Source organism: Buteo buteo, chromosome 18 (assembly GCF_964188355.1).
Source record: "Buteo buteo chromosome 18, bButBut1.hap1.1, whole genome shotgun sequence".
Classification (NCBI taxonomy): domain Eukaryota; kingdom Metazoa; phylum Chordata; class Aves; order Accipitriformes; family Accipitridae; genus Buteo; species Buteo buteo.
The window spans coordinates 3,461,923-3,475,418 of NC_134188.1; the positions used below are offsets into that span (position 1 = coordinate 3,461,923).

Below are 13,496 nucleotides of genomic sequence, written 5' to 3' on the forward strand. Positions count from 1 at the left end.
ACAAGTATATTCAGTGTGTATGTACATATATATCAATTGGTATATTCAGGATGGATTTCCTTAATGTTATCAACATACTTTATGACTAAGGAGCTGAAATAGGAGATTGGCTTTTTCAGTCAGAAGACATTTATGACTTTCATGAACCAGGCAGGGCAAAGATCAGTCAGATCACCCCACCTGAGACGTCTTGTGAACGGACTGTCACTTGAAACTGAATTGCTGTTACTAGCACCTCAGGAGCTTGGGTTTTTTGGTTGGTTAGTTGTTTTTTTTTGTTTGGTGGTTTGTTTTTTTACCTTGAAAACTAAAGTGGTTGCACTTTGCGATGAATTTGATTAAATGAACAGCTCCTAAAGGCATGCTTTCATCAAACCAATTGTATGCTATTCTCTGCAGATCAATGTCTCTTGTGTCTGGACTATGACAGGGCAGCAGTCTGGTGGCTGATTATACATTGCACGGAACTGTATATACATCAGTCCTGTAGAAATGATAAAGATCGGAGTAGCTCTTTGAGCATTGTGATAGAAGAGTGTAATTTATGAAGGCAAGTATTTAAATCTCACCACTGCTGGCAATGCTGCTGAGAGACAGAAGAGTAATAAATACTGAGGTACTTCAGATTGAATCCAGTTAGTAGGATCTTTACTGATTTGGGGCGAGGAGCATTAATTTGCGACACTGTAATGTGTAAACATTTATGAATCATTTATAGTGAGTTTTATTAAGATGGGCTATGAGGCAACCTAACATGTTGCTGCTGAAAGTAGTCACCTTGCTCTCAACAACCACCACCTTTGTCTTAGCTAGACACTTATTCTTGCTTTAGTAAGTTACATCAGCTTAACCAGAAAGCAAGTACTCGCTTTCTTTTGATGCTGGCTCAGGCAGGTAAATCCACCCACAAGGAGGGTGGTAGAGCCAGCAAAAGACAGGTAGTAGAAGTGCAAGGGCAACATCTGGAACAAAGTAGGAAAGGGTTACTATGACTGTTTCTTCAGCAACTGTAAAGGGCTAAGTTGGGTGCTCAGCTGTCTAATGGAATTTCACCTTTCAGGAAGCCCAGTAATGCTGACAAGTTATTTTGCACGTGGTTTTTTTCCAGTTGCTTGATCACCAAATACCAGTATTCCATTTGGTTTTGAGGAACTGGATCTTCATCACTCATTAAATTATTAAAGACAAGATATGTAACAAACAGGCTGGCACCATGACTTTTTTTGTTATTCCAAAATTATAACTTCAATTTCTGTTTGTTGGCTGAAGTAACGTTAGGTCACAAGGAATTCAGCAATGCACTTGGACTTACCAGGTGGAGAAGGTGAAGTGTATCCCAGTAAATGCCATTATATGTAAGCAGCTCTACTATAATCTTAATGTTGAAAACCTACTCGAAAGACTTTGGAGATTAATGATAACACATTTCTGAAAGAGCATGTACCTCATTGCTAAATGTCATATAGAATTGCTTTTCAAATTTATTGGTTCCTCTATTTCATGACAGCAATGACTGCAGGCATTTTTTTGATATCAAGCAGACATCAGCTTAGATGTATGCTAGAGCTGAAGTTTGTACAACTGTAAATAACTAACTCTTTTCTGGTTTCGCCATTTTCCAGGAAAATGTGACTAACTAGATTATTTACTTAGCATGTTCTGCCTCGTCAATCATGAAAGTGCATTTGTTTCTCCATTAAAGAGCATCATCTGAGCACTGACTCTCCATCAAGCTGGACAGTGCTTTTTTGAGCAGTAGGTTACAACCTTGAAGTCACATGTAATGAGTTATGGCAAAAAGCTTTTAATATTGTCTACGGTAGGCTGAGAAATTTCAAAGTGTTGTTACAGAAAGGGAATTCCTATTGCAACAAAAATACTATCCCATTTTTTCAGGTCTGTTTATTACTAACCAGTTTTTTTAAAATGCATAATCTATAGCAAAATTTAAATATCAACTGGAATAGCACCTTTTTTCTTTTCCCTTTTGCATGTGTTATATGTGTTTAAAACCAACTCGGTAGCAAATGCCCCTGCAAAGCAGTGAAGTCTATCTCCATGCTGGTTCTTGAATTTTCTGAGTGTTTGTGTGCCATATGGTTTTACAATAAGGAAAACACCTTGAAAGCATGTACGTGGACTAAAAGAGGAGGAACTAAGGTAAAATGAAAGAAAACTAGTAGACAATTTGCTTCATTAAATGCAAAAATCTTAACACGATACTGGGTATACCCTAAGCAGGAAATTTTTAGGTATGCCATCGTGGTGCATTAGAGTCTTTCGGGTAGTATTTTCTTAGAATCAGTTGGAAAACAGAAGTTGCCTGGAAAAGTGAAGAATAATAAATCTTATTATTTTGCATTTAGTAGTTCATCGCTTTCCCTTTTGCTTTAGTCCTTTCTTTAGGAAATCCAGACCTTTAGAACACTAATTTCCCTGAACTGCTATAAAACCTCCATGTTTCCAAAGCATAGAAATGACGTGTTTGTATTTATCACAAGCTGTTGAATGTCACTATTGAAGGTCATATCCAGGTATGCTAAATCATCAATCTGGACCAACATTTGCATTTGTTATTATTTTGACATGCAACAATTTCAGTGCAATAATAGCTGTTAGTCTCTCTGGATCATCCAGGTTCTTCTTCTGTTATTTGGTGGATGTATTTCTGCTGTTCTTACATTCTAAAGTGAATCCTGCCCAGTGTGGTTTTCCTTCCTGATTCAGAACTAATGGTGAGGAGAGGAAATAAATGTACTGACCTCTGAGACTTTTTTTTTCCCCTCATTTCTGAAAAGTTCTACAATACCTTTTGGTGTGGCATCCTAGCCTGAGAAAGTTTGTCAGCATTGTCCTGAAAGCATTGTCAGATGTGTCAGGAGTTAGGCACCAGAAACATGCTTGAATCCGTATTGGAGAAGTTCACTTCCATTAGCAGCAGCGCAAATTCACGTCTGGGAGAAGTCAGTAGTAAGCAAGAGTACAGCTACAATAGTACCAAGACTGGAGAAGTCCATTCCTTTCCTGTGCCAGTGCTGACATTGGCAATTTGGAGAGACGAGGCATGTTGCTAAGGAACGAACGTACTGTGAGCAGAATTCGGGGTGGAATTTGTCTTGGCTGCCTTCAAGCATCTGCAGTGTAGGCATCTGCACTCAAACCCTAGGGCGCTGTATTGAAAATACACTGGTTTGGAAAAGGGGAGGTCAGTTTTCATTACTTGGGAGAAAAGCACCGTGTGGACTTAAATGCCAGCATTTGAAGGAAATCCTATTCCTCAGTAGGATGTCTCACCTGGATGCCACTGTAGGGCAATAAAATTTGTGTGCTTTCCAACAAGATCTTTTTGGAGATCTGTAGTGCTTATTGCAGCAATATCGAGGCATGCAGACTTTTGAACCTGGTTCCAGTCAAGTGACTCTGTGGCCATACTGAGGCAGAGAAGGCTGCTGATGTGCTTCATGCTCAGAGAATTAGGAGGGTTTGTTTTGTAGAGTTCAAATTCGAAAGAATTCATATGGGATTAACAATGAATAAATTTAAGAATGAATAAAGGGTCAGGCTAGGTTTCCATAGGTGACCTTTAGGTCCCAGGTTGCTTACTAGTGACTCTGGCTTTCCCTCCGCATGCACAGTCACCCCCTCCACCCTGCTTTTTTTTTTTTTTTTATTTCTCTCAAGAATTTCAGAATACAGCAGTTAAAACGGCTTATGTTACATATGAATACCCAGAAAATAACTAATTTTATCCTATAATTCTTCTAGCTACTGCTTTGTTTGCTTTAGTGTGTTGCGTGGAGTACCATCCTGAACAAAGGGTTACGGAAAAGCAAAGAAGTACAGAAAAGGAGCAGATCTTTGATACAAAGATTCATCAGTCAAACTTAGCTTTGAAAAGCTCATCTCTCCCTGAAGAGTCGTATAGGGAGAAGTTAGACTTCTGCGCTGTTTTTTTTTAATGCGTGTTCATTTGGGGGTTAGCTGGCTGACGGGCTAACATCAAGTTTTCAGAGAAGTCACTGTTAGGGCTGCTACCTGTTAAATTCGATGAAAAATGCAGACAAAAAAATCAGACATTCTGTAAAGAGCTACAAAATTAATTGTAAATAGCTGCCTACAACTGTGTCAATTTTTCTGTAGTGTATTATTTTGTTACTAATAAGATATGAAATATTTTTTGCAAATACGTATGCATCCACACATAATATACTGAGCAGTAAATATCAGAGCTGCTATAGTCACTGTACCTTTACATTATTCAGATTTTTGGTTAGTATGTTTTGAATTTAAGTCCAGCTTATCTAAATATAGTCCATTTAATCTTAATGGATGAAGTTTTCTTACTATGTCCTCCACTTGGTACCTTTCTGCTCAGTTTGACTTGTAATGAAATTTCAGAATAGCGGTAGGTCTTTAGTATCTGTTGTTCAAACATCATTTAGAAAGACATCCAGAAACATGTTGTTTGGTCTTGCAATGATTCGTGATACTTTTTGTAAAGCTAAGTTAATGAGATGACAGCTATGTTTATTTAAATTGGTTTAAAATGTTTAAGATTGTTCTGAATTGTAAGGTGTACATTTGTTTAATCGATAGAAGGTTTTATTTGAGATTCTATCTATTTAAAAAAGCAGATGGTCTGTGTTTCATCATCATATTAACATGAAGTACCTACTCTTCAAATTGAACACCATTAATACATTATTACTGAATTTTTTTTTTTACTTATTTTCACATAGGAAGACAATTTTAAAGAAGGACCCTGGGCACCTGTTGACAAAAGCAAAACAGAAGAAAAAGCGAAAAAGAAACAAGAAAATGAAAGGCAATCATACAGAAATTACAAAGAAAATAGTAGATGGAGCAGCTCATCATCCAATTCCAGATGACCAGGACACATCAGAAAGTGAAGGGGATGATTCAGAAGAAGAAAACAGCAAATCGTTGTGTACATTTAGTGAAGGTCCAGAGGATCCAGTAACAGTTTGTGAAGAGCAGCCTAATGGTGATGATGAAAGCCTGAAAGAAGCTGCACTGGCTTCAAGAGAAAGGTTTCCCATCACTGTGTCTGAGGTCTCAGTGGTGTCAAACAGTGCATTGAAAAATGAATTGCCTGTAGAAAGCGACAGTTTACTTCTAATAGATGTAAAACCTTTTTCTACTGAAAACTTAACCAAAAATGCATTGGATAATGAGGAAACAAATCAAAGGCAGAAAGAAAATCTTTGTTGCCTAAAAATAAGCAATGATGAAAATTCCATCCAGGTAACAGAAGGCATCTCTGAAGATGATAACACACCACTAAGCACAGAAAACAAGCTTGGATCGTGTCAAATTACATGTGAACCTGACATGGAAGCTAAGCTGTTAAGTTTAAATGGTGAAGACAAAGAAATCTCCCAGTGCTACAATTCCAACGTACATGATAACGTGCCTGATAGTAACACAGAGGACAAAGGTGCGTTAAAACCAGAAGAGAATAGCTCTAATGCCTGTGCTTTTTTTTCAGTTGATTTACCTACTGAGGAATTGCAGCTGGGCTTTGATACACAAGTTTCTCTCTCTTCTTGGTCTGAGGATAAATTTGTAGGTGAACAAAGACCCCCCAAAATTAAACCTAAACAGACTCAGACGAACAGTTCAACGCAGCTAAACTGCTGTCGGTCAAATGGAGGATTGGTGAAGGAAAACCATCAGGTAACAGTAACTGAGGAGGCTGGCAATGTAATAAGCAAAGGTCTGTTGGCATCTCCAGCTGGTGAAGTGGACTTTGATTCCCTTGCGGAAGCCGGGGCCACCTTCATGCAGCGTTCAGGTGAAGTAACTGTTCCAAGAAATGATGCCGCACCAGTTACATCGAAGAGGAAAAGATACAGAAGAATTGTCAACTTGGCACCAAATTTTAATCTACCAAGACAGATTGCTGGCAGTACAGAGGGAAGGAAGGAAATCCCAATAAAAGATGATGTTCCCCCAAAAGGTGTTTTGGAAGTAGGGCAAAAGAGCTTTCTAAGTGAGGACCGTGGAGAGGAACGTGAACAGGACCGTGCATTGCAGGAATATTCTGCACCTTGCAGTGACACCGAGGCAACCTGTTCCTTACCCGCCCTGGATGCAGATGCTCTGTTGAATGATATTTCTTACATTCATTCGGGACTATCTTCTCCTATGCCAGAATATTCCTGTGGAGTTTGTGTAGTTTCCGGGATGAAGGAGGAGCAAGCTAGAACTCTTAAGCAACAACAGGTAGTTGAAAAAAATGAGGGCGAGAGTGAACAAGTTTCTTCAGAGGTTACAAATAGCCAACCAGATATTTTGTCTTCTGTTAAAGTTGTTTCTGAATATCCAGAAGGTTCTAGCCTGTTGGCAAGCTGCAGTGAAAATGTGCACGAAGCAGATGACCCTGAGCCAGCAGAGGCCTCACAGCTTGAAGATAATCAAGATGTGAATATGAAATGCAGTTTTCTGGGACTTCCCTTATCATTAGGATTTGCTTTTCAACTTGTGCAGCTCTTTGGCGCTCCAGGTCTTCCACTAGGTAATACTCTTCTTACTACTCCTATGTAAATAAAAAAAAAAAACCAACCCAACCTCCCAAAAAACCACAACCTCCCTAAAACCACAAACAAACAAAAACCAAAACACTCCCCCAAAACCAAACCCACACAAAGACCCCTATGATTAAATACTCATTTCTATTGCAGGTACCAGTTAATCAAATATTAATCCTATTGAAAGGAATCACTGCTGCTTTGGTGATTATTTTATTTTTTACCTAAAATCATCTTCAGTCTCTGTCAAAGGTGCTGTTTGGTTTAGCCTCATATTTGCAGTCCTTTTAGTAAAAAAACTTACTAACTTTAAATCCAAAGCATGAAGCTCTTGTTGATGTTTTAATACATCTTACTGAGTAAGGCTTTACTGTGTTGATTACAAAACTAAATGAAAACATGGTACAAAATGCGTGCTTTTATATAAAGGTTGCGTGTTTGGTTTTATATTCCACTGGGTTAATATAGTAGCATTCCTTTTTCTATATTTAGTAAAGTTTTCCTATGCTCTTACATGGTTTAGATACTGTTGAAAATCTTTCCCAAAATCTAATGTAATTTGAAATTGGAAATCAGACTTCCAAGATGTGTTTTCTGATAGCAAATACCTTCTTTTTAATCATGCATGATTTATGTCACAGTGTTGCATACTTGCCTTCCAGAGCTCCAATTGTCATATTTTTGTACTTTCAGTTTAATCATTTTAAGTTAGCACTTAGAAGTATGACAATCAGTCCTGAAAGGAGTTGTGTGTGGCAACCACGATTTCCAAAATTACTGCAGGCTAACGTAACCCTACAAAGCTGTAGCCAGCAACAACAACAGACATCTGTTTGGAACCACCCTAGGACGTGGTGCTGTGTATGCGTATGCTGGAAGAGCCACGTTCCCTGTGCATAAAGTTCTGCAACTTCTTTGGTCCAAATTTAGTCAGTGAAGAAACAGTAACTTTGATTTCTCCAACAAATAGGATTAAAAAACACAGACCGGTTTCTCAGCACATGGACCTTTATGTCTCTTTGTTTCAGTAGAAGTTAAAGTTAAGCATGTATTTTCATATGAAAATTTTAAGAAGGCAACTGAGGAACAACTTATGTCTGTTTATATGCCCAAACTGATCTCAGGGTTCTTTGGTTTTATTGTAAAAGTCGATGGCAATGCTACCTGCCAGAAGAGTGATGCAAACCACTGGCAGCATTACTCAGCTTGGTCCCCAGAGGATGTGCAGTGCTGCTTTCTCTAAATCTGGCACCACACACCAAAGGACTTGCCATATAGAGCTGAAACAGAGCAGGGAAGTACTGCTGATGTCCTCAACAATTACATATAAAACATTTTTCTCATCCAAACTTGGTGAGTCTTTCTATCTGTGATCTTAAATTTCATCATCTTAGAGGGAGCTGGCCATGACTTTAAAACAGGGATCTTCCAAGAAAAAAAGAAAAAACAGGCATTCAGAAACACTCAGTAGGTTAGTGAACCAAATGTCATTCTTCTCTGAGTCAGTAACAGGTGAAATTCTCTGGTGTTTAGATGAGTTTCCTTTGGAAATAACCTTTAAGAAATACAAACCCACCCCAATATCTCTCTGAAGCCCTGCCAGCTTGTGATTGCTGTTTGTTGGGTTTTTCTCCATCAAAATTCTGCCTGCTGTCTGCAGAAGGCTGGCCACATTCTCATTTGACTATAATTTTCCTACAATTTCAAAAATTCTTGGGCTTTTTTATGGCCTATTATATGTTGATAGGCTATTTATTGATGTATACATTTGAGCTGTAATATTTTACAACACTGGCAATTGCGGTCAATTTTTATTGAAAATATTTTGGAGGGGAAATTTTTGGTAAATAAATGTCTTTGGCTATTTATAAATGAAAGATTTAGTAGACTGACTTGCTTGTATAATTCTCATGTAAGTGTAGAGTATATTTTAGACTGTTTTCCTACAAAAAAAAATCTCTTCAGCTTCTTAAACAGTGTTAGAGTTAAAACATTTTAGAAAGTAATTTCTGTAGTGATATTGCACAAATTCCTGTAATTAAACATTGTAAATTGTAAAGGTTGTTACTTAAGTTGCATTTTGTTTAATTTACGGGCTGAAAGCTTTCTGGTTTTCTTGCTTGCACCTAGTTTTGGGGGAGTATGTGGAGGAGATGAAAGTATGGTAGGAAAGACTTTGCCTAAAAAAAGCAACCGAAACCAAATCTCCTTCCCCCTCCTCCCCCTCCTGTGCACTGGCCTTAAATTCTAGAAAACCTAAATTCTGACTTTGTTGCTGGCTCATTTAAATATCTGCTGATTTTTTTAGAAGTCTAGATATATAACGTGTGCAAAAATTGTAATTCAGTGATATATTTTGGCTATGGAGCGATCTGAACACTCAACTGCAAAAAATATTTTCTTCTGCAGAATCCTTGTTGCCAGACGATTATATAGTTCCTCTTGACTGGAAAGTTTCAAAGATGATCTATTTACTGTGGAAGACCTCTGTGGAGGTACGAATTTTAGGGGATTTCGGAAGGCTTTCCAATATTCCAGGTGTAAAGAGGAATTCTTCAATTCATAAGCAAGATGATGTTCTTGGCTAGTAAATTTGCTTTGTTTTTCGAAACCCACGATGAGGAGATGGATGTTTTATATACTCTGAATATTTCCAGAACCAGCTTGAGGCCATGGTAGGATTCAGGTTTTGAAAGATCATCTTCAGAAATGTATACAAAGTAGCTGAGGGAGAAAAAAACCCAACCTTTTCTGTGATACTTGTGTCCTGACCTGGCCTATGTTCATTAAGTACAACCTACCATCATCCAGTTGTTTTTCCTTCTTAAGGTTTTCTCCCGTCATCTGAGCAAATTTCATCTTCCACTACCTGTGGCTTCTTCATGGCTACTTCTACAAAGAGTTGTAGCAGAGAAGTCATTCTGAGTGACTGACGGCAAATTAATTCTCCTTGTCTAGTTAGAAAGTGTTAACTTACAAATTACTTTTTTCCCCCCACTGTGGCTGTTGCTTTGTGAAGGTTTGTTTTTATTTAAGGAGCACTGTAGTGTCTGGTAGTGGAAATGAGGAAAATCCTGTAAATACAATGAAATAGTAATTATAAAATAGACCATGGACCTTGTTCTTTCCCAAAATAACAATCTCTTGTCACATACCTTCTTCTTTTCTCTGGACTACTATTATTTATTGTAGGAGAAACAGAAAACAAATGGATTGCAGAACAGAAATGCCTTGGCTGGTAAGTCCATTCTTTCATACAAAACCTGTATAAAATACTTCTTGTTCAGAAGAGAAAATAGTTAATGCTGAAGTGTGTCAAAGGTTTTCAGCACAAATGAGTGATAACACTCTTCTTTGTGCAAAAGCACTAGGATGTGATAAATGAATTTGTGCCCTCATTGATTGCGTACATAGTATGGCAGAGCTATGGTCACTGTGCATCATCTCTTTACGTTTCCTGATGCACGTGCTGAAATTCCTTGCCTTTTTAAAGTTTCCCATATGGACTTAATCCAACACTTAGCTCAAGTTTACCCATTCCAGATCAGAAGGACGTTTAGCATGAAGAAGTCTTTCATTAGACTTTATTTCTCTGAAAGGTTGAGCATCTTCAACTTAATTAAACTTAATGATCACTAAAAATTGCCAGCATAATAATAGGTCACACACTTGAGCAGCAAGAGATATCAGGGTGCATGGGAAGCTCTAGACTTCTGCATGCATGAATTCCTGCAGTGTGGAGGTTATGGGATAAGGTTGATGGTTGTTTTTCTATTACTGCCATGTGAGTTTAGTGTGTGTACATACACACTCTTTCTCTCTCTCTGCCCCCCCTTACCCTGAGAGGTTTATTTTTTAGGCCATTATGGAGGCAAAGTCAAGAGTATTCTGATGAAATAAAGGCTTGTTCTAGAAATACTCTATCCTGACATAATATAAATGACAGATTACGTAAGACAATTTCAGGTGGCTGTGTCTGCAGTTTGTAATTTGTTTATTTTTTAGACAATATTAATAGTCTTGAAGATCTAAATAAAAATCGCCAAGAGAATCAAGGCTCTTCTGAAACACTTCCAGAAATGGAGCTGTTTCAAGGGGTGATAGAGGAGAACATCATGACCTACACTAGCACTGGCTGGATGGATGCTGTGTTTCATCAATCATGACAGACTATCTTAAATTCTGCATGAAGGAAAAGGTAATCAGTCACACTTCTCAATGTGTTTCATTCTTGTATTATATTTGACCAAACATCTGAAGAACATTGTTATAATTTTTAAGGTGCATTTAGTATCACCCAACTTGGGTGTTTGGTTTTTTTTCCCTTCAAGTTAGGGTTGAGGGCTGTTTTGGTTTGGGGGTTTTTTTAAGCCTGAATGGGGAAAAGAGAAGGCAGCATTTTGTTACTAAAGCCATATGAATTTTTCTCCAAAATCTAAAACCTGCCTGGTGAAGTGAATGCAGTGATCTATGATGCCTAAGAACTGGACTTTATTCCCAGTTTGATTACTGTGGCAATCGGTTGTGAGTCATATCATCTCAGCCCTATTTTCCTCATCTCTTCAACATGGAGAGCAATGCTGACGCCGTTAAGGGTCTAATTATGAAGAGCACTGTATGAACAATAAAACCGTGTTTAAGCAAGTAATGAAAAAGAGACAGCTCTGCTTTTCAGTAGAGAATCAGCAGCAGGAGGTTGCAATAGGACTCCGTATATTGAAGTGTTAATTTTTATGAATGTTTTCATTTGGTATGACAAAGTGTGCTACTGAGTGTTAGAAAGTATGCTATTGTGTTCATGCTTGTCTTGTGAATTTTTGAACCCTTTGGTAACTTGGCAAAGTTTCTCCAGTTTGTCTATGAGAAATATTCTAGGTAAATTGTGGTAATAAGGAAGAACTTTTGGATCTAGTTGGAAAATGCTAGCTTAAAATACTAAAATATTTGGTAAGCAAATAAATATTTTCATCAATACTTAACCCTACGTCAGCCCCCAAATTTTTGTATGTTACTTATTTATAATACTGCAAATTTGAATGCTCCACAGGCAAGATTTCTGCTTATGATATTGACTGGCTGTCTCCGTGTGGATTTGTAAACTAAGCTACTACCCAGAAATGCCCAGGTTTATTGATTTAAAATGTTTTTATGCTAAAGAAACAAACTTGGAGAGCTCTGTTCTCTTCCCTGAAGAAAATTGTGATTAATCTGGAAATTGATCTCCCCCCCCCCCCCCCCCCCCTTTCTGTACTTCAAGAAAGGAAAGCCATATCCTAGCAGAGTATCCTGCCTTCTTGTCCACACCTTTATCTGGTCGCTGAATCCAACAAATTGGTTTTTTCCGTTAGATTTACCCTCTTTGTCCGTCTGCCATGCTACTCCCAAAATGGTTTCAGCCTTCCTCTCCTGCTTGTCGTGAGCGCAGCAGAAGTGATCTGCAGCCTTGTGCATTTGGGAGCCAGCCACCGACTGCTGGTCTGACACGAAATGTCACTAAACCCCAGTTTGTTACCTGACGTCGTGGTCCAATATCCTACTGTGCTGGCTTATGTTAGTTCTAGGCAATATAGAATTAAAGCAGTGTTGTGAAAGACGACTCCCAGGCAGTGTTTGGCTTAAAGGCATTGCACACTCTGCGCAGAAGGACTCGGTCATGAAGGTCCGTGCTGAGGTGGGATGGTTGGGTTGGAGGTCTCCGCTGGCAGGTGAAGCCTATGGAATATTTGGTTGCCCTGGTCCTGGCTGCACGGTCCCATCGGTGCTCAGCAAAGCCTTTGACTTGGGAACGCCAGGCTGGTTAGGGCTTTGTACTGCGAGGAGGAGGGAAGTTAGTTGGGGCGTTTTGTGTTTGGGGTTTTTTTTTTGGCTTTTTTTTCTTTTTTCTTTTTTTTTATTCATCTGAAGTGAGTCAGAGAAAGTCCTGATGGCTGTGGGAGGGAAAGGATGAGACACGGGAGGTCAGGAGGGTTTAGGCTACTCTGGAGCTCTGGTCTGCTGCCTCGGGCCGGGCTCGCTGCTGCTGAAAGCGGGAAGTTCCCTTCCTCCAGCCCTACTCCAGTTATCAGCTCCGGCATTCACTGGCTGCTATGAAGGCTATAATTTAAGTCACTAACCCCACAGGAACCAAAGGAATAGTTTTCTGCTGGGCTAGCAAATTTAGATGAGCTTGTATATGGTCCAGCTGGGTGCCAGAGTGGGGACCAGGGAGCAGACGGGGCTGTGCCGCTGCAGACACGACGGGGAGGTTGTGCAGGGCTTCCCCCTTGGGCGGCCGTCGACTCTGACGCCAGGGACCACATATCGTGCAGCTATACCTTCGGATGAAAGACTGCTTTTAAGCTTATACAAATGTTAGGATGTTAAAAAAAAAAACAAAAAACAAACCCAAAACATCAACCTTAGAAAAAAGTATGTGAAAAGCAAAAAGCATCTCTTAAGGTTTTCAGTTGACTCGCGCACTGTCAGGCACAGGGTACCAGGTAACGCAGACCCCTGGCCAGACCCCATGTGGGTATTCCAGCGGTCCTCTGAAGTCCACATGCGTAAGTGCTATAAAAGGCACATGAGTTTTTCTGGATGACGGTACCCCTGGTTTTGAGGGATAAGGTTGTCTTTCCTCACCACAAAATCATTCTCTTCTGGCTGCTGATTAAAGCAGACTTGCTAAGAGTGATGTCCCAGAGTGGTGGTAAAACTGCGCAAGTGAACAACTATAAATGATGAAATGGATTTGATTTAATCAAATGTTGGGGGGGGAGAAAACTGAGGCATTCCTACTAAAAGCTTTTAAAATCATAGAAAATAAATGGAGAGCTAATACAATCATTTCCGTCCCTTTAGATTGGGAAGTAAACTAAGCGTTACTGGCCAAGTGCAAGTTAGCCAGATGATCATGCTTCTGTATTCATGTTGTGTAAGGATGTTTTTATTCAAATGGGAGAGTGA

The 13,496-nt window shown here is 39.1% G+C and overlaps 1 protein-coding gene across 8 annotated transcripts in view; it reads left to right on the forward strand.

Moving 5' to 3' along the window:
- The window catches only part of N4BP2L2 (NEDD4 binding protein 2 like 2), a 49,624-nt gene that overhangs the window by 34,471 nt on the left and 1,657 nt on the right, over window positions 1-13,496 (forward strand). For 7 of the 8 annotated variants that reach the window (XM_075050627.1, XM_075050630.1, XM_075050632.1 and 4 more), the window contains 4 exons: window positions 4,740-6,538; window positions 8,961-9,046; window positions 9,744-9,789; window positions 10,557-10,749. In XM_075050627.1, coding sequence (XP_074906728.1) covers window positions 4,740-6,538; window positions 8,961-9,046; window positions 9,744-9,789; window positions 10,557-10,717 — 2,092 coding nt within the window. In that variant the 3' untranslated portion in view covers window positions 10,718-10,749. Of the gene's footprint in view, window positions 1-4,739; window positions 6,539-8,960; window positions 9,047-9,743; window positions 9,790-10,556; window positions 10,750-13,496 lie in introns of those variants that run through there. The other variant, XM_075050631.1, reaches the window with a different exon arrangement.